Below are 23,224 nucleotides of genomic sequence, written 5' to 3'. Positions count from 1 at the left end.
TGAGGAATCGAAAAAGGCTTTTACACATTGAAAGGAGAAATATTTATTGTTCCAGTTTCTTATCTGCCAAGTCTTAAAACAGCATCCTGGTTAAATTCTTCTGGCACTAAGACCAATTTGATGTTACATTTATTTTGACCTGGGATACGTATTCTGAAATAAGGTTATCCTTTTGTACACTGCAGAGTTTTGGACAAGAAAAACAAATCACAATTTCGACGAAAGAGATAGCATGCATTGAATCATGGACATAAAGCTTCCACTGAAATTAATATCCATGGTATATTTTTTTCATGTCGGATTTTGAAAACCAGAAACAATAATTTTTATATGTGCCAATCGAATTAATTTTAATTAAACAGAAACTTTTCTGATTTAATAACATACGCTGCACCGGACCACCGCAGTCACTCATGGAAGACACTTACTCATGGAAGACTCTTACTAAGACACTTACAACAGCTGGTCCTCTTCCCTGTAGGACAAACTGGCTGATTTGAGCAGTTTGCTGACGTCATGATTGCTACCATATTTTTGCAATGAAAATCTTTTTTCACACTTCAATTAATTTACTGTTTAGACTTCAAAAGCTCAGTGATTAGATTTCAAAAATTCAGTGATTAATTTTTTCTTATAAGAATTTGGAAAACAAGAGAAATTTCCCTCACCCAGGCCCATTGTTTATTAACTTATTTTATGATCAAATGAGAACCAACAGAAAACTTTTTATTGTCTTCTTTGTTCCTTAGAGGAGTAACTGAGTTGCTCAAAGCTTTTATTACTTAATCACCCTTATGATTCCAGAGCATCATGAAGAATGCCTTTTCTTCCCTGTCCTTAATGAACCATCGCATACTTTTTTTCTGCACTAGAGCCCTTCCTGCTTGCTTTTGTCCCTATGTATTACTCACTTTGCGTCACCATCAAAGCTGGCTTGTATTTCAAGGCATGACTTGAGCACTTTAAAGAAAAGGTCCTTTATGGAAGGGGTTGGTACCCATCACAAGTTTCTAAATCCTCTTGTTTTCCTTCAGTTGTGATGACATAGAAGAGAACTGTGACATGTGTGGCACAGTTACAATGTTAACTGGATCAACCATGGGGGGGCTCATTCAAGAGAGAGGCTTGTGTGTGCGATGTGAAGTTACGGTCTTATTCAACACAGCAGAGTTTTTATGTATTGTACAGATGATGACTCATGAAGGGAGATCAAGTGCTCAAATCACCGTGTCTTGTAATTCAAATAGCTATCAGAGCTTGCTGGCAAACACAGAAAAAGGAAAAATTAGAGAAGTTGCTGCTGTTTTGGCTGCAGCCAAATACAAATGGGGCTGATGTGGCGGCATTCCCAGATAAACTCAAGGTTTTTTACAGCTGAGTAAGCTGATTGGGAGTTAATGCTCTCTGATTGACTCGTGCTCACAAGCCTTCTAATGCGCCGTATTAACAGAGGGGAATATCCACAAAAGGACTAGAAACAAGAATAAGAAAGTTTGATAATTGCCCAACGCTTACTATCCTCAAGGATCCCAGAGCATTCAGCTGATCCTATAGAGGATGTTCCAGCATCCCTGAATTACAGCAATAGTTAAAGCAGCATGGACAGCTCTGCAGGCTGCACTGAACAAGAGTAAGGGGAAAACAAAGAGAGGCATGAGCTGCTTCTGCTTGTGTCTCATCTCCTACACAGAGCCTTGGGCTAGGGAATGAACTGGCAGCATACTGGGCACTTTGCACGGTTCACCTATTTAGGCAGCTCTTGGAGAATGTGCCACCAAAGTTTATGTGCCTGATTTGGCATTGCTGAGTCACTTTCTGAAGGTGCCTTACTCTCTCTGAAAGAGAGAAGCTCTTAAATAGAGCTCCTCTTAGAAGGGACTCTCCGTATTTAAAAGTCTGAAGTGGTTCCACGGAGGCTGTGTGCACTCTGCTTTCACGGAGAACTAATTTTTTTTTCACATTATCAGTTATGGTTAGGGAGAGATTCTCCTTACAACATGTGAAAAAGCCTAAGAATGATTTGGGTCTGATTAGCAGTGGGGAACAGCTGCATCCTGAGAGTTTAAAGTGGGAAGGAGGTGTTGACCTGTGGGACTGCTTGCTTCCTTACCTTACCAGAGATGGAGCCTGTGCAGCTAGCCTAAACAGAGCACCAAACTTCCAACCCACAGTTAGCAAGGTGAATGTTTTCCCAGGCTTTCCACTGCAGGGACCTAGTAAAAAGCGGCTAGAGAGTGAAAATGCATCTCAGTGCACTCTCAGGTGAGCACTAACTAATTACCTTGCTTATACTTTCACAGTAACAAGAGTTCCTGCAGCTGGGGCAGCACTGGTGATATTTGGCTAGTTGCTTGGTCTTGGGATCTCAGTTTCACTGTCTGTAATTGTGGACAGCAATACCTGTATCATGTTACAAACAGAGAGAAAACTGCAAATGCTCTAGGTGACCTAGGTCTTAGCCTGTTTTGTACAGTGTGGGTGTTACTGCAAATATAGAATTTGAAGCAACTCCTACAAAGTATTATATTAGAAAATAACAGAAGAATGGAAGGGATTCCTTGTCAATAAAAGAAAGTATCTAGATGGGCTGGATCAAATCCGGGAATTAGTTGATTATGGATTTCTGTGTACTGGTTGTATGATTCAGTTTACTGTGTATCAAGCACTTCCTCTTTGCTATTTTCCTTGCCAGGCTTAAGAGGGAGGAAGATGATGAGGTTAGAGGAGAGAATTGGTTATACATTCCTTCCTAGACCTGCCAAACCTTAGATGTTAAGGAAGATAGTGCCATTGTACAATCTGTAGATGGGGAATAAGCCTTCAGTCTTCTTTTGTGTTCCAAGATGAGTGCTTTTATTTAATGTAAGGAATTAGTGTACCAAATCATTGCATATGTCCGGGGAGGTGGTCTATTAATGTAAGCATTGGGTGATGCCAGCCTAGAACCAGATGTTCTAATTCAGTCAGGATTAGATATCCTTCCATCCTTCCTGTCACAAATACTGAAAATAACATTTGCTGTATTTATGTTTTTGTATTAGAACTTCAGTACTCACATCAGGTAAGCATGCAGTGCTAACAGTTTCATAAAGCAACACTTTTATAAAGGGCAGTGTTACAGAGGGGAAGTAAACTACCCATCAGACTGGTATGTCCATCTAGGACTCAGCGCCTCTGTCCTGAAAGCAGAGCGCACTGACTCGCCCAGGGAAAGGCAGCATCTTCTGAGCACTGTGCTTGAATTGGCAAGGACCCGAGCCAGAAGTCTCGCAGTGGTGTAAAGCCATGCAGTCGCACCCACTGGGGTCAGAGCGCGGTCCAGTCATGGCAGCACTGAAGTGGCCCAGCTGGAGCTAGGCTGCCCCCGAGCTCACTCACCTCACGCGTGCTTGCTTGGAGCTGCCCTGGACCTGTGCCCCCAGAGCTGGTGCTGCCGGGCAAGGTCACCACGTCTGTCTGCTGCCACCGTGGGGAGGTCACTGAGAGCACTCGCCTGACGCCTTTCTGGACTGCATGGACTGCGCTACTGAAGTAGCCACTCCGCACCACAGCCTTCCCCCCCTCCCCCATTCCCTAAGTGGGGTCTCTAAGCTACACAGCTTCCATTTGTCAAAATTCTCTCAATAGAATTCATCCACTGACAGGCTTCAGGCTGCAAGACTTCCTGTCTGGTTAATGAAAGGGTTTTGATTCTCAGATGAATGATGCAATACTTGCTCCGTCAAAGCAAAGACAGTCTGAGTAATTATCCAAGTTGATGTAAGATCTATTGTCAGGGGAATTTTATAGGAGTATTTGACAACATAAGTGACAAAAACCACAGGAGCATGATCTGATAAGAAAACAGATTTTACCATACCACCCATGGGAGTAGTACAGAATTAAAAATATTTTTTCTAGCCTCAAGTCTGATTCAATTCATGTGGGGAAACGTGAAATTAGAAATAGGCTTGGATGTCTCCAGACATCAACAAATCCCGTGTCTCTGCATGTTTTTTTCCCCTCCACAGGGCAAGTTCAAATTCCAAGCCTTATATTCCTAATCAGGTCTTATTGTTTCTAGTATCTTGCCATCAAAGATGCCTCCAAAAAGTAAAGTGAAGAGACAGCACGACAAGCAATTTGAAGACTGCTAGGCAGTCTCCTGGGACCAAAGTCTCACTTGACGTGTATCACTTAAAAGAAATGTTGTGTAGTGTGGAAGAACATTCTTACCGCTAGCCTGAGGAACTAGCTTGACAACAATAAAAAGCTGCAGTTATACAGAGACTCATTTCTCTCCCTGTGCCTTCTAGGTGAAAGAACTGAGGCTTCTTACACTGCTGAGAGTTTTAGTAAAACATCATGCAATGGAGAGTGGCTCAGCAAGAACGATCATAACATTTTTCCGTAACTTTTTAAAGTTTTTAAAAGGCTTTGGCAAGGGAAAATGACATTTGGAAGGCAGAGTCCGCCAGAGAAAATAACTTTTTTAATGGTATGTAAGGGATATTTTTAGAACAACGTACCCTAAAAAACCCTGGAAGCTGTTATCTGCTGATACAGTTCTGCTTCTAGCACTAATGGACTCAATAGTTTCAGCACTGTGCCATCAAATCCCATTCTTCCTAGCCCTCCAGCTGGTGTAAACGTTCTCTCTGTGTTATGTTTGGTTAGTGTATTTATGGGGACGGGTAGGTGGCAACATTTTAACTTGTATATCTTTTAGCACAGAGTTTTTAAAGAGTATTTGGATATTGGTGAGGGACAGAAAGTGTTTGGCATAGTACACCAGGCTGCGTGGCATTTCGAACACATGGTGTGCAAGGCTAGCAGGAGAGTAGCTTGGATGTGAGTCTGAGCGAAGACGCGGAGGAAGTGAAAAGCTGTAGCTACGGGAGGATTAAAGTCTTGAAGCATCACTAGCATGTAGGTGCAGTTCCAGTGCCTTTGGCACAGTGTCACGAAACGCTAAATCCCCAAATAACTCACAGCACGGAGTGAAGTGTGCCTGTGTGGTCTGCGGAGTGCCAGATGCAGCTGTGTGGGCTTGTCTAATTTAAGGCAACGCACTGAGCTGTCCCGTGGCCACAGCGCGAGTGTTGTGCTCGCCGAATACAACCCCTTTGGCACTGTAAGGAGGGAAGAACTTTGCCCTTTTTGAGTGGAAAAACCTGGTCACTGCAGCAGAAAACCCATATCCCACCATCTCAGCAAGTAATTTCAAATTGCAGAGAGAACCTTGTCTTTTCAGCCTGTAGGAGCTGCATAACCACCGCACACACTGGCCCAGATGTCACAAAAAGTCCTGCAGCTCATTTGCTGGAGTCCCCGGAGGAATGGTCCAAAACTGCTCGTGTACGAATGCCCAGAGCAATGCAGAGCTGTACAGAGCTAATTTACAGCGAGGCTGCTTGGGCACAGTGTTAGCAGAGCTCCTTATGGCCCGGTTACTCCAGGCCATTTCTCAGCAGGGCTGAGTAGCTGAAATCAGCAGAGTGGTGATAAGACCCCACCGCACGATATCTCAGAGCACTGTGCCTTGCAGATACACCCGGAGCACTGTAATGTCTGTTTGAGTATATAACTGAAGGTTACGGAAGGATTTAATAGACACGGTGGCTTTTAGGTGTGAGTAGGTAGATCCTTTAGTCTAATAAGAACCAAAAGTACATATTGAATAAAACTGTCATTTGCTGGTGATTTCCCTGAGTGGAAAATGTTCTGAGCTGTTTTTCAAAGGTTTGACAGATGGAGCTGCTGTGATTTGCAGCGTGGCCCAAAGTGCACTAATGTTTTTGCTATTTGTAACCAGACACTCTTCAGTTCTCCATCTCTGGAAACAAAGCTTTAGGTTTCATTTCTCTCTGTGTTGAATTGGAATATTATAATAATACTGTAGGCCAAAATGGAATTCAGGGCACATTAACAGCAACAAATGATAAATATTAGTAAGCTTGTGAGATAGTGTAAGTGTTGTAATGGTAGAAATGATACTCGTAATAAAAGAAAAAGCTAAAAAATAAATTGGATACAGTAAACATTGGATTGACTCAATCAAGATAAGAGTAGTAGGGCAGAGAGGTATTCAGTGAGCTGTTTGTTTTCTGAAGCTGGAAAATATTTTGACTCCAAGAGGAGCATTTGATTAGCGCAGTTAAATGAGATGAATAATGCTGTAATATTTTTGTGAATTGTTTTTCCAGCTAAAACTTGCCTTCCCCATCTATAACAGTGATATGTTTTGCATAAAGCACTCAAACACCGTGCAGGGAAGAGTAGGAAATGACTGATCTTCTAGTAGGAGAGTTCAGTTCTGAGCAGAATACATGAGGAGTAAGTTACACAGCCGATGGGAGCAGGGACTGTGGCAGTACGCTGCAAAAATGTTAGCAAACTATTTCTTTTTTTAAGAGGATGCTTTTTCTTTTCATACGTACACAGACAACAACATCCTAATCAACATGCTCTTTGAAAAGAAGGCAAATTTTATGTCAAATATTGGCAGAAATAATATTGAAATAATTTGCAGTTTATAGTTTGTTCCACAAGCCATTCTGATCTCCCAAAAGTGATTCACCTTTTACCTGTGTGAGATGTTGTACTGGATTTTGTGCAACGTGACACACAGATGGTCTAAATCCTTAAGAAAACTATTGGCTAAGTATTTTTTGCAAACTCAAGCACTCTGTATCAAGTCCTGAAGTGAAAAATTTTATTTCCCACTGTATTTTTAGGTCCTGTTACATGAATTCCAGGCCTTGTGCAGCATCTGTATTGTTTTCATGGAAAATAATACTTGTATTTGGCAGGACAGACGGGGGGGTTAGCACGCTTACTAGGAATAGGTGACACGGGGAAGTTTGGTTAGTTTGTAAGATACAGCTATGTAATTTAAATGTCTAACTGGCATTCACCAAGGCTAAGAAGAGTGATATAAGTTTTCATAGCACATATCCAAGTCCTCCCAGCCTGACCTGCCCATCAATCCATCAATGACTGAGACACATCCTGATAGCTCCTCTCCCATTAGTGCCATCTTCTCTGGATTACTCCGTCCTCTGCCTGTTCATTAATAGAGGTCACTAAAACTTTTATGTACTATAAAATGCTGTAGCCCTAAGAACTTCCCTTAACTACTCTACTAGTATTCTCAGCAAATAAACTCCCAAGTGATTATGTGAAGAGTTGTCTGAATAATTGCCAGTCAAACATTTAAAAGTGATTTTCTTCTGTCGTCCTATTACATGTGCTCATATCCTCTGGGTTATGGAATGCTCTGTAAAGCGTACTGTAAAGCGTGACCTCAGGTGGATCGGAGTCGGTGAAGAGCAAAGCAGAAGTGAGTGGGAATGAAGAAATTGAGTACGGATGTATTACATTGCTGAGTATTATAAAATTCAAATGTTAATCTAGTAACAGGAGTGTCTGAACCTCAGCACGACACCGTATCCGTAGAAAAGTTACCAGATTGGGAAACTGGTTGGTAACACGTGTACCAAGAAGCAAAGCAGATTTGAAGAGAGCTTTTCAGACAATGCCTGGAACTGAGGAGTAGAAGTAACTAAGCAGCCAGCTCACACCTCCTGATTGCTGCTGCGGGAATTGCTTTGCCCTGCGTAGCCTAACTGGAGAGTCTTGTTTGTGGCCTCTAATCAGTGGAAATACAGGCCATTTTCTTCATGCTTCATTTCCTAATGGTTGTGCCTAAATTCATGTTTAGACACTTCAGCTGCCCAGTTTTCAAAGGTGCTAGAAATCTGCAGCTTTTGCTGATGTCTCTGACAGATTCACATATTTGGATCCTGTGAAAATGATGGTGTTTATAAAGGTGCCGAAAATTGATTTAGATATTCTCCCTCTCTCTGGCAGAATTTTTATCTGTAGCTTCCTACTGCTGTACACTGGCTCTGTGAGCAGTGTCAGGGAACATCAGCAGACATTTTCCCCTGAGTTAAAAGAAAGGCCGAATAATCTTTATTTTTTCATCTGGTCCTACAATGTTAAGATCATATCAAAATGAAACTCTTCATATTTTTAAATCCATTTCTTTATTCCGTCTTCCATAACATTAGTGTATGAACAACTGGAAAATGCTAAAACTTGTATCATTTTACAGGATATTTTTACTCTTACTACTATTAGAACATCATCCTTTCCTTTCATGTTTCTGAGAACTACTATGACAAGCCAGGGTGGCAGCAAGTTCAACAGTTATAATACAGCATTTCTATAAATAAAAACCGTTGTAAAACCTGGAATCTCTGTAATGACATCATTAGTAGCACAGTGATAAAACAGAGGCAGCAGAGCAAACCAAAGAACAGCAGTCACCGTCTAAAAGAGGTGCATGATGTGGAGAGCTGTTGGCTTTCTGGTCAGCTGCTAAAGACTTGACTAGCCTTTGGAGGTTCTGTTTGCTCAGAACCTCCTACTGCTGTGGTAGTTTCATCCCTTGTAGTGGTGATACTGGAAGGTGAAGTGTCAGGCTATGCAGGAAATGTAGATTTGAAGGCATTTATCTTCTTGTTCTACAGGACAAATACTGTTGGGGTTTTTCCTGACGTTACATAAAAACTATTTGTTTGCTCAATTACTATGTTTTCTAAGTGGAAAGGGGACTAAAGTTGGTGGCACCCGCTGGTGTCACACAGACTGCATTTAGCTCAGCAGTGTCCTTCTGTCCCTGTGAAAGTCTTTGGGAACCCACATGTTCTCCAATACAGTCAAAAACTTTGATACCAAGCGTGGAATGCCCTGGACTTGGGATTTCAGGTATCTCCTGCTGTTCCTCTGGGAGACAGAGCTTCTTTTGCCTCCATATCCTGTTTTTCTAGAAGGTTGCAAGGCATGGAGTCTGGATGCTAAAGGAGAGAAGAACCCAGATTTATGAAAGCATCATTATAGAAATAATTACCATTCATATTCACTCAGGTGAAGAAACTAGGCAGTGTCCATAGGCCCTGGGACACAGGGCACGAGCAGCAACATCTCCGTAGGCTCCATAGCCTCTGGACGGCAGAAAAACCCTGAGCTTTTACACAAGGCAGTCCAATAGAAATAAAATCATAGACAACTCCAACTGATGTGTCAGAGTCTGCCTTGTTGCTGGTGGCATTAGCATTTGCTAACCTGTGCTAAGCCAATTTTGTGAGACAGTTGGGAGTTTAACAAACCTATTTCAGATAGTATTTTGGAAGAATCTCAAGCATGGGGGAAACTGGTCATGTTCTGTTCGTTGCAGCAGATGGTATCCCATTTGGTGTTTGTTAGCTTTGTTTGCAGCTCAATATTTTGTTTCTAGGAGATCTCAGTAAGTTAAATAATTTATCTCTCTAATGCATCAAGAGTCTGATCCAAAGTCTACTGAAGTCAGTGCAAAACATTTGATTAACTACCACATACACTGGATAAAATGCCAGGTCCTGTATGTTGAAGAGAATTTCAGATGCTCTCTAGTGAGAACGATACAGGCCTATGTCTTTCCACGGAGAATTTCTTGCCTGCAAAGAGAAAAATAAATACTCAAATAGTGACAGAAAGCTTAGCAGTTAAGCATGCAGGACTGTGAAGATCAGGGTGATGTTCTGGCTGACTGTCCAAACTGCTAAACCCCTCTTGCTATTAAATTCCCCATTTTTAAATAAAGAATATAAATAATACCTTCCAGCTGCATTTGGAATTTAATCCAGTACTGTTAGCAGACTGCTTTGAGGGCTTGGAAGGCCCCATAGCAGTACTAGGCAAATAATCATTATCACTTAATATTCTCATCAAGCATTCTTCCTGGAGATGGGATCTCGCATTACAAGGGCTAACCACAAACACATCGCCCCTCTGCTGAGGAATTCTCAGAATGTTGGAAGCAAATTCACGCCCTGATCCTGCAGAGAATTTTGTGTGAGCAGAACTTCACACGTACACTGCCTTCAGCAGTCCTGCTCTCCATACAGGGCTCCTAACAATGTCTCTGCACGGGGGAAATTTTTACTCCATTCGTACGAGTATTTGAATCCTGAGCTATATAAAATACCAAAGAAACCAACACTTTAAAGATTTTTTTTATGATTATAATTATTCCAATAAATCTTAAATGCCCATTCATTTTCAGCAATACCTTTCCAATTACTCGTTCACTGGTAGGGCCTGGGAACTGCTTTAGTCTGGTTCTTTACCCAAATATCCTGTTTGTATCATCTTTGGTCATTCAAAACATGAGTGGGTATGAGCTCTACAGTATGTCTGCGTGAATTCCAGTTGTATTCTAGTCCTCCTAGTGGCCTATTATATTAACAATATTATAATCTGTGTTTTAGCCATAGAACTGTGTTCTATATTGCAAGTATCTCACAACAGTTTGCCATGTCAATACTGCGGTAGCACTTCTGTATTGCTAAGGGCAAAAATCTCCTAAAGCATTTGTCCAGCAAATCCATTCGTGTGCCTGTATGCATTTCTTTATTTATACACAAATGGTAGAAAAATCAATATTAAAAAAAAAATAGTACATTATTCTGTCACTGCAGGAAGCCTGCTGTGGGAACAGTCGCCTGTCCTGGCTTCTCCCACCAAACCCCTTCTTTGATCATTCCCAACAAAGGTTTTCTCACAGCCAGATGAGGGGGATTAGACCCCACAGAACCGGGGTTCCCAATATATATTTTCCCTATGCTTCCTTTCTGAAAAAGCCTCCAAAGCCTTGTCAAAATAACACTTCACATTCTAAGAGGGGACTTCACAGCCCAGGTGGACTGAGCAGAAATGTTTACCAGCCTTTTAGATCCTATTAGCTGCTAAACCTGAACCTTGCTGTATCCAGGGAAGACGAAGGTGCAAAGGCAAAGGTCTGACCAGCGCTTGCCCTTGACTCCTTTCTGTTCCTGGCTGTGCCCCTCACAGAGTTTGCAACCGCTAATGGCTCCTACCAGCTCCAAGTGAGAGACATTTTGTATGCCTGGCTGAACCACAAAGTAGGATAGAGGCTCTCATGACCAGAAACAGATGTACTTGTGTCTGAAAGATGAAGCAGACAAATCTAAACCCATAAATTAACTAAAATTCCCCTCAGATCACAGCCAATGATCTGCGTGTTAATCAAAATGTGTATCACTCTTTCAATTTTGTGAGGAGGCAAGTGGAATAAACTTCATAAATCTTCTGGCTGTAGGAGCTTCCACCTGCATTTGCAGCAGTGGTCATCTTGGTGCCCAGCATTACTCTGCTTAATTCACAACGTTTCTTTTTGATCATCCTTTAGAGCCAGGCAAAGGATGCAGATCTACAATCTGCATTTACGACATGAATTGCCCATTCCCTGCATGCAGCCCTGTCTCTCTCTTTTCCTTTTGCGTTAGTCGACGTGGTGGTTACTGAGTCACAGCCTAGGACTGTATCCTTGAGTTGCCTGGTAAACATGAGCTTAGCTGCAATCTGTATTTTTTTCTATCAAGATATGTTTTAGTCCATGGACTAAATTATTCAATCTCATCCTAACCTATTTCCGTTCTCGGTGTTGCCACCACAAGCACAGCGGTAGCGCTTCCTCCAGGTAACCGTGGCAGACACCCCAAGCGACACGGATTCTCTCAGGTACCAGACATGCTACAGTATTTGAGCATACGCCGTGTACTCCATCATCCATAAATCGTATGAGAAGGCTTGTTCCTTTTCCCTGGTCTCTCATGAGACAAGTGAGAAAGCACGGTTGTTACCGTTAACGCAAGGCTTGTTTCCGATGGACGCAGGCAGGGTGGCTTTTGTGTTTTGTGTGCACAAAGTAGGTATTTTAAGAGTGTGAATGGCTGGCCCAGTGGTGGTAGTGGTCAAAGAAAACTGCAGCAATTGTGGAGGTGAAACCAGGGAAGGGAACAAAGAGCACATGAGACCTGGCTCTGGTGCTCTTTTGGTACAAGGAGCGCGTTTGTGGGATACGGGCAGCACAGGAGTCACATCAAAGCAATACATCAAAGGTGAGGCAGAAAATCTTTGCAGCATAGCTGATGGGTAGCACTGAAATGAGGCCTTGCAAGTAGACACAGCCAAGAACTCTGCTCAGCTGGTCTCTGAGGTGCTTTGCTTGGTCCAGACCATATCACTGCTTCCACCATTTTGGCACACTTCTTCGTCCTGCCTTGTATAAACGGTGGGGAAGGAGTTCTTGCTCTCCCCGTGGGTTATGCCATATCCTCCCACACGCTGTAGTCTTTGCTCCTTTGTTGTCTCTGTTTATTCCCTTGTTCAGCAGATGTTTCTATGGTTCTTGTTGAGCTTTTCGTGGGAGGTGCCCAGGGTGCAGCTGTAAAGCCTTGTGTTCTAATGACTTCTGTTCCGTGAGAATCAGCACAGGCTTCAGCCACAGACTGATTTCCTGAGCCAGCAGCGCATCGCACCAGGCACATTCCTGGGACCACGTGCACGAGGAGCCCGCTGACACTGCTCTCCTCTCCAGCACTCCTCTTGAGCGGGGAAGCTGCGCAGGCAGACACCTGCAGCTCCCCATGTTCTCAGGGAATCCTGCCAACGCGCCTGAGGTAACAAACATGTCCTCAAGCACGCCCGAAACTCAGCCATGAATTTCTCAGCTTTTAAATTACAATTTTACTTGATGATCTTCCCACAGTTTTTTAAATTCTTGATTAATTTGGAGTTGGCTATTTAATACATTGTTTGGCTAACTAATTCATGTAGCTATTTATAATTATTGCCATACTCTAAAATCATCTTAATAGAAGGTTGGATGGGGGGTTTTTTTGTTCTCTTTCCAGTAGAATAACAAGTTATTTTATTATTCAAACAAGGCTTACTTCCTGCTGTTTTCAATAAGATTTTTAATAAATATGTAAATTTAAAAATTAATTTACTGCATACGTTTGGCAGTGTGATTCTTGAACTGACAAAAGTTTGATGGATTGTAAAATTATCCTCCATAAAAATCATCAGTCATAGTAAACAGAATTTATCAACCTCTGGTAATTTTACAGCTTTTTCTTCATCTTATCTTCTGTTAGGAACTCACTCAAAATTGATTATAATATAGTATGTTTCTAGAACCGTAATTCATTCACAGATTAATTAGATTTTAGGTTAATATTCCATCATGGTATAGGACATGAGCCAGCAGTGTTTTCCAGTTGTTACAGAACCGCAGTACAGAAACCTTGATTACTGTTCCCATGTGGTTTAACCACCAAGACTAATCACTAATCAAATTCAAACGACATAAAATGGAACATCCTTCATAGCATTTATTTTCTAGCTGACTTATACAATGGGATCTTTATTGATACAACTTGGTGTACTGAAATGAAATAAAAATTGCAAGAGGATTTATCCTTCTACTTTAATTCAGTTCTGCAGCCTGTATCTGAGACTCTTGCTCAGAATTTTGAGCATGTTGTGCCTCTGTCTCTCAAAATATTCTGCCCTACGGCAAAAACAAATTGTTTGCATAAATTTAGAAAATACATGTAAATAACTGTACTGTTACAGAGGATTTGATGGCAGATGAACTTAAACATAGGTTTCCATTTTGCAGTTCATGCTTTGCTTGAGTCAGTACCAAAAATTGTGCAGATCATGTCAGCTGAAGAGGTGGCAAGTGCAGCCATGTAGCCAGCATCGTCATTATTTGCATCTATCCTGTCCCGCTTTTCTCTGATTACAGAGGAACTTTTGTCGTCTCATTGCACAGGGTCAGGGAACAGTATGCACATCGCTCAGGCTGCAGCACATGGACTAGAAGGCAGCCTGGGCGACAGCCTCTTCCTCTGCTGCCTCCAGGAGCACTGACAGTGCAACTCGTGGCATGATTGCCCAGCCGCACCCCCGACCTCACCTGGGGAAGGCAGCATGCACATCCTCACACAGGAGGGCACACCTACGGGGCAATGGCTTTTGGTTAAATTCATTGGAGGTAAAAAAAAACTCATGTAGAGAGTAGATTAAAATCTGGAGCAGAAGAGAAAACGTACCCTGGATAGCCACAGGCTAACCTGCAGTGAATCTAGTCCAGTACTCCAGCGAGAGGATTACTAGTGTGGAAAACGATACCCACTACCAATTACCGTTTGCCGTACAGTCTTGAAGTGCAATTCCGTTTTCCATCAGTATGCTGGGTGACTGACATACAGCCGTTACAGGCCAGGAACTCAGACAGCACGAGAGTGAGAGGATAAGTGTCTTTGTAATTACCAAAATAAATAGTCTCGTTCAAAAAAGCCAAAAGTGGAAGATGTAGACAGGTAAGAACAGTAGTCTGAGAATAGTTCAGCCATACAGAAAAATGACCCTGATTACTGAAAATGTCCAGGAGATTATATGTTGTATGAGTACAATCCTGCATTTATTGAGTTTGAGGACGGTTTTTTGCTGCGGTCAAATGTGGGATAGAATCTGTTGTTTTAAAAACCGCATTTTGTATCAGATTTAAAAAATCTTTCTTGAACTATAATTTTATTCCCCTTCTTGATATAGTTCTGAGTAAATATCCCAGTTTAAAAAAAAAAAAATTAAAATCCTCCAAGCCTCTAACCCAGGATAAAATTGTAGTCCCTTTTTATAAAGCCCCTTCTTTATTGAAGCAATCAGCCATACTTCCATCAAGGTAAGGACCACAACTTCCATTCAGTGGGACAAACCTCTGTATACTTTAATGCCCTGTGGTGAAGTACAGTCCAATGAAGACTGAAAGGGTGAAGTTATTTAGGACTGCATAGTTCCAGTACCTTTGGAATCGCTGGCAACATCACCCTCGGCATAATTCTGTCAAGGAATAGTATTGAACTTCAAATGGCTAAGTCGAGTTCAATAACTTTGTCAGCAATCTTACCTTTCAGTATACAGTTTTTTTCACTGTGGGTTTTTTTCCCATCACGGGAAAATCAGAACGATTTTGTTATTTCTCCCTCTAGAAGTAAAGCTAAAAGGAGCTCTGAAAAGTGAAGTGTATCTTATGCGTGTCTTGTTCGTTTTCAGTCTATCAGGTTCTAAAAACTGAGTATCAGCTTCCTTTCTCACCATGGATATTTCTCCCTTAATGCCTCGTGATGAGCCTCTGATTGCAGTAAGCATCGCTTTTAGTGGTAGATTCCCTCTGTGAGACTCAAAATTGGTGATTCTGCAAATGGGAACAGAGTGAGGCCTTGCTTTACCTTCTGGAGGAAGTACTGGTGTTTAATTGCTTTTTTTTTTAATAAATCCCCTCAGCACACTTGACTGGGCACCTGCATTGTGATCATTTTCCAAGGTATTGCCACCTATAATTATATTTTCCCGTTCCATTTTAAATAACCTTTGTCCACGCACAGCTGATGCAGCCAGTGGCTGTTCTGAGGCGCTATGAGAAAACAACCACATTCAGTTCATAACTGAGCAGAAGATAAAATCTAGATTTACCTGACCCAGAAATTGGTTTATTAAATCACGCAAAAAGTTGAAAGAGGGTTGGTATACACCTAGTCAAGTCAAAGTCTTGTCCTATTGATAAAATAATCATATCCTGTGTAAATGATGAGGATTATATTCCTGACGTTAGAATGCTGAATGTTCCTAGTCATCTCCTCATTTAATTAAAGTTATGCTTTTGAAAGCATAAGGCTCAATTCACTCAACTATCTTTCATCCCCTAAATCACGCAAGAACTCAAGCTGTGGACAACCGAAGTCTCAACTCCTCCGTCACCCATGCATTAAGCGATAACTGTTCTGTCCCAATCTGCAGTTATGAGTCATACACAGTTCATGCTAATCAGCTTTATTTCCTCTAAGGTAATTTATTTACAATTCAGGATCATCAGAAATGCTGTCCTTGTGCTACTAAAATGTGTTTGTAAGTTGTTCGACTCTTCAGTAGAGCAGGCAAGCTTTGGTTCTCTTGCCGTTGTTACATTGCCCACAGTGCCAGAAGCGGATGATACGTACCTATGTATATATGGCTTTCCTGTAAACTGCGGGCAGACTAATGAACTTAAACATACTTCAGATCAATGCATTTTTTCCCAAGAAAACAAACTGGCACTTACTGTTTATCTTGAAAATCTGAGGATATGTCTTTAAGAATGTCATTGTCTGCTACAGCAAAATAATCGTGGGATTTCTGCTCAAGTAGAAAAAGGAAAAGTAATTCATTATTTCAAAAATTATTTTACTGTCAGTCCAGAAAATAGATGAAAGCTTCTGACAATATACAATGGAGAGCAAGGCTTAGCTTATTATTTAAGGTTATGCTTTGAAGAGAAAGAAGTTCAAACACCCCATTTTTAGCTCAGCTGTAGTACAGCAGAGGTCATGCAGTTACAGCTTTCACCTTTGTAGTTTCCTGGATGTGACTGTACGACTGTTTTCACTGCAGAGTGTTGCCTGTCCAGCTGATGTTAAATGAGATCTGGAGATTGTTCGCTTTCCACAGAGGGTTTACCGTTCCGTTCTGTCCTGGCTGGCTGCTAGAAAGCTGCTACCCAGTAGCTCAAAACCAGCCCTTTTCGCTGCAAACTGGAGGTGTAATGCCACTGAACTCACTGAGAAGTTACTTCTGATTACACCAGCGTATCTCGGATCAGAACGCTGCTCTGTATCTCACTACACCTGTTTTACAAGAAGCTGTGAACATATCAAAATGTCCCAGTAAACAGGTTATATACGTGCAACCTATGTAATGCTGCAACCGCATGTCCCGCTTAGACCCGCTGTGTCACACATGCAAAGCAATTACAGGACTAGAGGGTATCTGAACAGGTAAAACTCTGAATTTAAAATTGGAAACAGTGGCACGGTGGGATCAAGTTTACCTTGGACGTAGGCAAAGTAAATATTTTTTTTAAATGTAAAAATCTAGTAAACCGTTTTCCTTCGCAATAAAATTTTAAATAATAAGTAAAAAATGTGAAAGTGAACACACTTTGTATCTCCTATTAGAGATCAGATCTGAAATGAAAGACTGACTTACACAATTGAGTATTGATTTTGTTGATCTATATTTAATTCTCATAGCAATTTAGTTGTTTTTACCCAATAGTGTTTTGCAGTTATACTTCACTTGAAGCAATGCCCTTCTCGCTTCTGTGTTAATCTAGAAACTAAATTGTCCAGTGCATGAGAGACATAAATAAAGTTCGTTTTATTCTTATGTGTAACTGATTCTGAACCCTTTAAAGTGCTGGTTAACTAAACTTAGACAGCTGGAAAATACATTTATCCTACAGAGAGGTTCATTGCTCATTCCAGGCTCTGCCATGTCTTACTAACACAGCCTGACCTCCAGGCAGCCGGAGCTCCTGCACGTTGCGGTACAGAAGGAAGGGACTCACTGTGGCATTCCTTTCTGCTGGCCAGCTGTGGGGTCCTTTGTAGCTATGAACCAGCCCATCCTCCCCACTCCTTCCTCCCAGACCTGCAGAGTCTTTGGGCCATTCAGAAAAGCTGCAGTTGTGACAGGTCCTTGGTCGCGCAGCACTGAAAATGCGTTCTACCCACGTGTAACCTCTCATTTTGGAAGCTTTAAAAAAAATCTAATTTGATGTGTCAATGTAGAAAAAACACCTATTCATAATGTATCAGTGTAACTGCAGGCTAGTTTTGTTTTCCTAATTTGCTGTGCTTGCAGTGATGTGCCAGCTTTTATTATATCACTAATGGGTTTTAGTTATTCCCTTTAGGATGTTGGCAACAAGGAAACATTATTCTGATTCATGACTCATGAGTTTATTTCAAAGTGATGTGACTTGTGATGTATGTCCGTATTGTGTCAGATAGTTTCTCCTAAACCATCCCATCCTGACTCGCTGTGGTGGGAAGCTTCCCAGTGGTGGGAAGCTCTCGCTTACCCAGAGCAGAATGACAAATGCTCCCCATACCCTGAGGCTGTAGTGGTGTGGGGTTTCCGTGTAAAAATGGAGTTAGTGTAAGTAAAACAAGCTATCCATTGAGCTGCCTTAGGATGATGGCCAATGCTTTTACAGAGCCACTGGGACATTCACAGTCCTGGTTTTTGTTTTTTTTTTTTTTTTTTGCTTGGTCCAAAACCTGAGACTAGATGGTTTTATCTTTTCCCTTGAATTAATACTTAGGAAAACGTGTAGTGACCACACCGAATGCAGCAGACACCATATTTATTCATGGAACCGATGCAGAATAGTCAGCAGCAAAGTCAACACCTTCAGGCTGAGACGGCTTTAAGTGTCACTTCTGCAAAGGACCCTGTCTGAGAGCAAGCACGTCCTGTGGGTCCTACCTAAACTCTTCTAGCAACACTGAACATAACCACCAAGACCCTTTTTTTCCCCAGTGGTGATAAAATCACCTGTTCATGGTGCAGAAGGTCACTACTAACACAGGGAAGATTTAACTGGAAGCCATGGCTTAGAGAGCAGGTGCTCTCTACACTGGTACCAAATCTCACCCATTCTGGTGGAAACAAAACACATCTGATCTGCTGCCCAATGTTCCTGCCTGCGGGAAAAGCTACTGATGCACCTTAATGTGACTCTCCAGTGCGTTAGTGAACTAATTACTTTTAAACGCATTGGGCTAACCCTTGTGCTTTGTTGTATCTGTGACTGCTGCAGTGAGTAACAAATCGACGTGACCACAACTAAAGACGCTCCTTAACCACATACATACACAATTTATCAAACAAATGCTAATAGTAGTTGCTTTGGCTTTGCCTTTTGATTCACCCAGCAGCTGTTGTGACTGCCTTGAAAAATAAGAAACTTAATTAAGGATGAAACTGGATAAACACTCTTTTGCAATTGTTTACAAATTGTATCTATAGTAACTGGAGACAAAATTCATAAAGAACATGGGGTAACATTTGTTCTGACACGCAAAGTTTAGGAAAATTATCAGTGACTTCTCAATTCTAGGAACGTACATAATGTTATTACTGTGGTTTGTTGATTAGGCAGATTCTTACATTAATAGCTCTGCTTAAAGCTTCCTTTATTTTTGCTCCTGGAGCTCAGGCTGTGAATGAGTTTTCTTCTACATGTCAAGGACTAGACCATCATATTTTAACTTTCTAACTACAAATATATTTTTCACATGCCATAAGCATCATGTTTGCATACTCACATGCTATTGTAGCAATGTGTTAAAGAAAGGAAAAGATGCCTTTTTTTTTTTTACATAAGGTTGTAACTGGCCGTTAAGACATCTAAAAAGGACAAGTGTATGTCCAAAAAATACCCATAACTTATTTCTGAATTCTGTCTCTTTTTTAGTAATAAATTTCACTGCAGCATCTTTTAGAATTAGTTTTTCCTTTAATTCCTGATGTATCGTAGATGCACTGTTCACTACTCTGTGTATCTTTTGTCAGTGGGTTTCACTGACGGGCTTCACTTGAGTTCACTTCAATTTCATTTGATTCCATGATCTTGCTTAACATTTGTAAAGAATACTTTTGTCCCCTGCAGTTTCTCTTCTATAGTTCATAAACTGTTATCCTTATATGAAATGAGAAACTAGGGTGTGATTAAAGTAGGATTGTAGTCTATTGCTTGTAGGGTACAATAAATTATAGATACTGCAAATATGCAGAATATAGCACTGATCTCACTCCGGTCTGTGCTGTGGTTTCAATCTATCCTTTAGCCAGCCAAAGATCCTGCTCTTATTTTGATATTTCATCTGAACCGCCCCATGCAGCAGATGCTCCAGGTGTCTCTGCTCCTCCTTCCCAGGCATCGAAATTGGCTCCATTTGAATCAATCAAAGTTTTATCACAGACCTTACTAACACCAGTATTGACTTCTTGCAGACCCAAGTCTTTGCTAAGTAGCAACATTCAATTTATATAAAGAACAGCTGTGAAGTGGGAAAAATAAACACCAAGAAAAATCATTTAGTCTGTCATATAACAAAGTATTTCAGGTTTAGTACTCGGGAGAGCAAAAAGTGCTAATACGTGTGTTACTGATGCCATGTCTGAGAATTTTCTTGTCTGGCCCACTGAGAAGGGAAACAACACTTCCAGTAACAGTGCAGAGTATTTTAAATGAGGGCAAAGGGAAGAACATTTTAAGCTGAAACTTGAAGGGTCCTAAATTTGTGTTTGTTCCCATTACCAAGGGTTATGTTCCTCTATTTCAGAAAACATTGAGATTGCAGATATTGAAGTCTCTAGTTCTAACTGTCATCTAAAATCAGAATCTAACATAACATCCCCTAAAACCTTTTATACTGAAGATTAATTAATGAACCAAACAGAAAATTTTCATTTACTAAGACTTCAGCATCTCCTGTTGCTTTGCTTAAGAAACATTTGATAAAAATACGACCCTACTCCAGGCACTGTCAGCTCATGAAGTATGACAAGATTGCAGTCATTGGGCTGGCATTTCGATTTCTATCTAACTAGCCATAAAAACAGGCAATCAAACTACGTAACGATTTGTCTTCCTCTTGCCCAAGGATTCCAAGGAGAAGCAGCACAGCATACACAACATTGGGCTGACCTGAATTCTTCAGAAAGTTCTAATGACCCTTTACAACTGCGTGTGTAATGGCCCACACCATCCATGCATCTGGCCATGCTACATTTTCAGCGTGCTTAAAATACAGTTTCATGTTCTCACCCAAACACAGTATTCGTGGCTTGGACTGACAGTCATTTACCAAATCAGTCTTCACTGTTGGGTGGTAATACCCGAAATGAGGAACAGCTGCATTCTGACAGCGCCTCTCAGAATTCTTGCACCGTACCTCTCCAGGAGGCTGCTGGATGGTGAATGTAAAGTGTTGAACGTTATCTCATATTTCTGTGATAACATTATCTGTAAGAGGAGTGAGTTGAACGGATTTTGAAACACCCCGTGCAAGAACGGCAGGTTGTTTTTATTGAAGTGCGCCCTACGCAGTTCCCTAACTACTCCTTGGTCAGATCTTTGATTGAAGATACCAGGAGCTAACAAAGGGATAAAATTACTGGCGTATAATCCGACCGTGCGTTTTTAATATAATGTGCTAATACATCGCCCGGTGTTCTCGCAGAATTACAACACTGCTCCGAGTAGAGCTGGCCAGTATCTGATTGATTCTGGTCTGTGGGGATTGGCCCAGTTCAGTATAATTTCCTGTCTTGCTGCTTTCATGTCTGTCAGAGAGGGTTTGTGTCCGTGGAAATCAATAAGCTTACACGTGAAAAAGGTGAGGTTATCCTCCAGCAAGTTTCATTTGCATCTGTAATTTATGGAAAATGCTATTTTCTCCTCTCAGTGTGTCTGAGCACCTTTTTTTCTAGCAGACTCAAAATTCTCCTTAAATACCCATTTAAACGTACCCCCCAAAGTATTGGTAAAGGAGCAGCTGGAAATTACAGTGGAGCTGCTTAACACGTGCATAGCCGGATCCGCCACTTCAGGCGTTAACAGCACTTCACTGTTTTGTAAATGGAGCCCCACTCCTCTCAGCAGAATCATTGAAGCTGTGATTTCTCCTAAAATGGACGTTAATGTTCTGCTTAATTATAACAGACTTCTAAGGCTCTAACAACCTTATTTCCTTTAACCCTGTGAACTTTGGAGAGATGGTAATTAATGGTGTGCAGCAGGAGAACTTTATTTTTAAAAGAAATATGTTTCTAATACTTCCCTTACTTATTACAGAAATTGAAGCAAACTGAAGAAACAGAAGACGACTCCCAGAATAGATTATCTAAAATTTCCCTGGAGTCTCTCAATAACTTTAACAGCAATAATGTCCTTTTGTTAGAAAAAGAGAAGAACTGTCTGAACAAGGCTGAAGGACAAAAGGAAGAAAATGGACAGAAGGAAGCAGCTTCCTTAAATAGCTCGGGTCGGCACAACGCGGACAATTTAGAATCCCTGAGCGATTCTCTGTACGACAGCTTCTCCTCTTGCGCCAGCCAAGGCTCCAACGACGGATAGAGACGCTGTGCACGTAACGGGGCTGAAGGCGAGTGGGGGGCGAGGGGACAGGGGAGGCGGTTGTTGAAGATTCCCACTCCAAACCGCTGTCGCGCAGCAGGGTCTGTCTGCTTTTCACCACACAGCAATAAGGGGGGCAGGATGTCCGCCAGCGCGAGACTCATCAACGAACACAGCGAACGGTTACACACAATAAAGTCTTAATTTTGCACTTTTGTGAATATTTGTACAGTTGTAAATAACTTGGGGAAATATATTTGTAGGGATAAATGACAGCAATAAATATTAAATTGGTGCTATGCTCCTGTAATGGCAATTACTAACTTAAAGACATTGATGATAATATTAACAAGAAAAGTTAGTAGATTTTTTTAAAGATTTATACTTGTTCTAGTCTTAAAACTGTTTGTAGAAACACTGCGTTACCTAAACCTGAGCCTGCCAAATTGTCTGTAATAAACTTTCTTGGACTCCCTTTTACACATGTATTTTTTATTTTTAGTGCAATTCCATGCAGGTGTTCTAGGGAAATGAGCATTTCGGGTATTACAACCTCACAACAGCAGTCTTATTTCAAAAGGGGTTTGACTTTTGACATGGCAAGAAAATGAATAGATTAAAAGGGCCGATACTGCTGGCACCGATTTCATCAGTCCTGCGCCGGACTGTTGGAAAGATCAGCGTCAAAGGAATTCACTGCCGACCCAAACGGGAGTCCTGTACGTACGAGACCCACGCAAACTGCCCTCTACTTCTGACCGCAACGTCGTTTCTCTCATTCCACCTCCTGTGTAGTCATTTCCCAGCAAATTACGAATGTACCATGCTGTGATATCTTCTGTAGTCCCCCTTTGGTCTTAATTAAATTGTAAACGCTAAAATTATTTTTAAAAACCGAGACTCAGCTCCTGTCTGTGATACTCTTAAAGATGTTGGTGCTACCCAGTACTAGTTGAAACATATCTAGGAGTAGGGGGATCGGCGTCTGTTGGGTGTGTTTGTTTTTTCTACAAAGGTTGTTTATATGTAAGGGAAAGTCTATTTCAAAGGTTCTGTGTATTTTTTCTAGATGTGAAGTATTTATAACTGCTTTTTGTACAGCAATCTGTAAACTAGATATATTTGGGATATTTCTAGACTCTACAGTTTCTTTAGCACATGCCTGTTAATCTTTGATCAGTGTTAATATTTTGTGCAATTTGTTACATTTTAAGTCAGTTCCGCCATAAACTTGCATCGTTTTTTCAACTTGTAAGAAATTTTCATCGAAACATCTTCGTAAATAAAACTTCTCTTGCATACGCGTGGCTGGAGAGGGGTTCTTGGAGGGGCCGGTGTGACACCCTGAGCGGGCGGTGAGCG

General features: G+C 41.3%; 1 protein-coding gene across 1 annotated transcript in view; it reads left to right on the top strand.

Moving 5' to 3' along the window:
* Positions 1-21,862, top strand: part of NCKAP5 (NCK-associated protein 5) — a 191,655-nt gene extending 169,793 nt beyond the window's left edge. The window contains exons 16-18 of the mRNA XM_010143987.1: positions 4,296-4,364; positions 4,808-4,819; positions 21,581-21,862. Of these exons, the coding sequence (XP_010142289.1) occupies positions 4,296-4,364; positions 4,808-4,819; positions 21,581-21,862 (363 nt within the window). The remainder of the gene's footprint in view (positions 1-4,295; positions 4,365-4,807; positions 4,820-21,580) is intronic.
* Positions 21,863-23,224: the final 1,362 nt, after the last annotated feature.

The sequence above is a fragment of the Buceros rhinoceros genome, unplaced genomic scaffold (genome assembly GCF_000710305.1).
Source record: "Buceros rhinoceros silvestris isolate BGI_N320 unplaced genomic scaffold, ASM71030v1 scaffold389, whole genome shotgun sequence".
NCBI classification, from domain to species: domain Eukaryota; kingdom Metazoa; phylum Chordata; class Aves; order Bucerotiformes; family Bucerotidae; genus Buceros; species Buceros rhinoceros.
This window is presented reverse-complemented; position numbering and strand designations above follow the sequence as displayed.